The 2,783-nt window shown below is 36.7% G+C and overlaps 1 protein-coding gene across 1 annotated transcript; it reads right to left on the bottom strand.

Moving 5' to 3' along the window:
- Positions 1 to 802: 802 nt before the first annotated feature.
- On the bottom strand, positions 803 to 1,695 carry LOC141705881 (uncharacterized). Its single transcript, XM_074508751.1, has 2 exons — positions 1,496 to 1,695; positions 803 to 1,283 (listed from the first exon to the last, which is right to left on the bottom strand). Exons 1-2 carry the CDS (start codon positions 1,693 to 1,695, stop codon positions 803 to 805), a joined length of 681 nt encoding a protein of 226 aa, XP_074364852.1.
- Between the last annotated feature and the right edge of the window lie 1,088 nt (positions 1,696 to 2,783).

The raw sequence follows: 2,783 nt of genomic DNA, 5'->3' as shown, positions 1-2,783 counted from the left end.
CTTATGTTGGGTTTATGGATTGTGTGCATGTTCATGTTTCGCATTGTTGAGGGGACTAGCATTTCATTTCGTCGAATCTGGTCTTATTCTGGGATTTTGTATCTCATGTTGAACTCTTTCCCTTGTCGTTTTGAATGAATGTTTGCTTTGTCAGTATTATCTGAAATCCTTGCCATGTTGTTTTGACTTCAATTTAAGTTGCTCGTCATATTTCCGTAAAATGTAGGTTTATATTATCTTAATACTTATGTTGTTATTTATTCTATCATGAAAAAGAGTTCTTGTGAACTTCTTGTCACATTTTAAGTTAGCATTTTTAGCTAGTTGATAACACTTTTCGTGCTTAAAATTTGCAGGACGTGAGAGTTATAGAGGAATAACACCACATATATTTATTTGCATAATTCAAAGACTATGAAATGAAAATGATACCTAGGAAATGCAAAGTACAATTGAATCTACGAACTAGAACATGTCCTATTGACTTATTCAAATAAATCAGTTACCTAGGAAATGCATTAACTGATATGTCTGAAAGAGGGTTACATGTGATATTTCTTCAAGTGGTGTGCATTCCAACTCCTTGGGATTTGAACTCATCTAGTGTGGACAGTCTATAAGCCCCATGCCCCATGACATCATCAATCAGGTAAGGACCTTCCCATGCATCGACAAACTTTCCTGCATTTGTGTCTAGAGTGTTCGGGAATACCTTCCTTAAAACTAGATCACCTACCGTGAAGGTCATAATGTGGACATTCTTGTTGTAACTGTTGGCCACCTTGTGTTGATACGATGCCAATCATAGTTTAGCCATGTCATGCAACTCGCCCACCGTATTTAAGTCATGCATGAGCTCATCATGATTAGATTCCACCGTTAACAGCCCATATCTTGCTGTTGGGGTGAGAATTTCTGTAGGTAGGACCGTTTCTGTCCCATATACCAAACTGAAAGGTGTCTGACCCATCGACGTCTTCAGTGTAGTCATGTCAGACCACGAAACCCATGGAAGCTGCTCAACCCATCTTCCTTTATGTGATGAAAGTCTTATTTTCAAGTTGTTAATGATTATGTTATTGCTTGATTCTGCTTGTCCATTTGCCTGTGGGTACCGAGGTGTCGACTTGGTTAGAGTGATATTCCATCGTTGACAGAACACCTCTGTCTTGTCACTTAAAAATTGAGAACCATTGTCACAGACTATCTCGAAGGAAACACCAAATTTGCACAAAATATTTCTTTCGAAATGACCTCCTTTGATTTTACTTGCCTGAAAGCTTCTGCTTTAATCCATTATGAAAAGTAATCTGTCACTACCAACATGTATATTTTTTGTCCATAGGCTGGGGGCATCTTTCCCACTATGTCCATTCCCCAATTCATAAAAGGCCATGATGAGAGTGTTGGGTGTAATTGTTCCGAGGGTTGATGTATGAGTGAAGCATGTCATTGGAATACATCACATATTCTGACGTAGTCTAATGCATCTTACTTTACAGTTGGCCAATAATAACCCATACGTAGGACTTTGCAGGACATATTCCTTCCACTAGAGTGGTTTCCACATTCTCCCTCATGTATGTCTCTCAGAATTTGTCCAGCTTCTTCCTCATTCAAGCATCGTTGCAACAACCCTGTAGCAGATTTTTTCAACAAGACATCATCTATAACAACAAATCTTGACGCCTTCATTTTGAACACCCTGACTTCATTGTTGTCAGCCGGTTGGACTAATGGTGTCAAGAAGTTCATGTACTTCTTCATCCAACTTTCTTCCCCACCTGTTTGGTTGTTGGGAATATGTTGTGAACTTGATGATTACATTAACAAAATACCTTAGTAGATTTAACTTAGTGAAAAATGTAGAACTCGACAGATGATCAGATATAGTCCCCACGGATGACTCAATATAGTCCCGGCGAATGATGATTTGACATCCATCGAGTGAGTAGCTTATGTAACAATAAGTATTGTAACACATTTCTGTGAACAACCTTGTATAGATCCTATAGTAGCATATGAGTCATGTTGACTATTATTAGATATGCAGAATAGGCTGATTAATTGTAAATATAAGATGTTTTGTAATTCTGCATAAGTGAAATGAAGTCAAGTGTCAAATAGCTACCTGAGGATGATCAACAAAGCTACCCGACGGATGATCAACAAGGCAACCCAACGGATGACAAGCATGTACCTGACGGATGATCAATTCAAATATCTGTTGACAGTGACAAGATAGTCACATGCGTTGGGTGTTTACAAAAGGAATGTGGGAGCCTGTTTAACAGGAAATGAAGAACAAAGAAGCATTACCATTTCCATGCAAGCTAAGAAGATTTTCAAAGATGCTGGAATAGAGTAGTGAAGCAACATGGAGTTTGACTTGATAGTTTTGTTTTATTATCCTGTCTTATTACCATGTAAACTTGGTAATATATAAACCAAGTATAGCTAGTGAAACAAATAACTAAGCAAACACTTTTAGAAGAGAAATAGAAAAGGCTGCAACTGTTAAGAATTTTTCTGTAGTTTGTTTGTTCACTTGTAAAGCAGCTGTGAGACAACTTGTTCTTCACAGAGTTCTTATATCGATATATATATATATATATATATATATATATATATATATATATAACTGGTGGATACTTTCAAATCCACCAGAAAGTTTTAAAAGCTTGTATTTTTATTACTTTGTGTTTTTTGATTAACTTAACTTGTTATTCCGCACCTTGCAAATCAAAACACATATATATACATAGTTTGAGTTAGAACATTTA

The sequence above is a fragment of the Apium graveolens genome, chromosome 1 (genome assembly GCF_009905375.1).
Source record: "Apium graveolens cultivar Ventura chromosome 1, ASM990537v1, whole genome shotgun sequence".
NCBI lineage: Eukaryota > Viridiplantae > Streptophyta > Magnoliopsida > Apiales > Apiaceae > Apium > Apium graveolens.
This window is presented reverse-complemented; position numbering and strand designations above follow the sequence as displayed.

Bases quoted from the DNA above. Each gene is read 5' to 3' on its own strand.
- LOC141705881 (XM_074508751.1), bottom strand. From the start codon at position 1,695: ATGAAGGCGTCAAGATTTGTTGTTATAGATGATGTCTTGTTGAAAAAA. The intron at 1,284-1,495 runs GTAAGATGCATT...GGATTAAAGCAG, and splicing joins TATTATTGGCCAACTGTAAA to AAGCTTTCAGGCAAGTAAAA.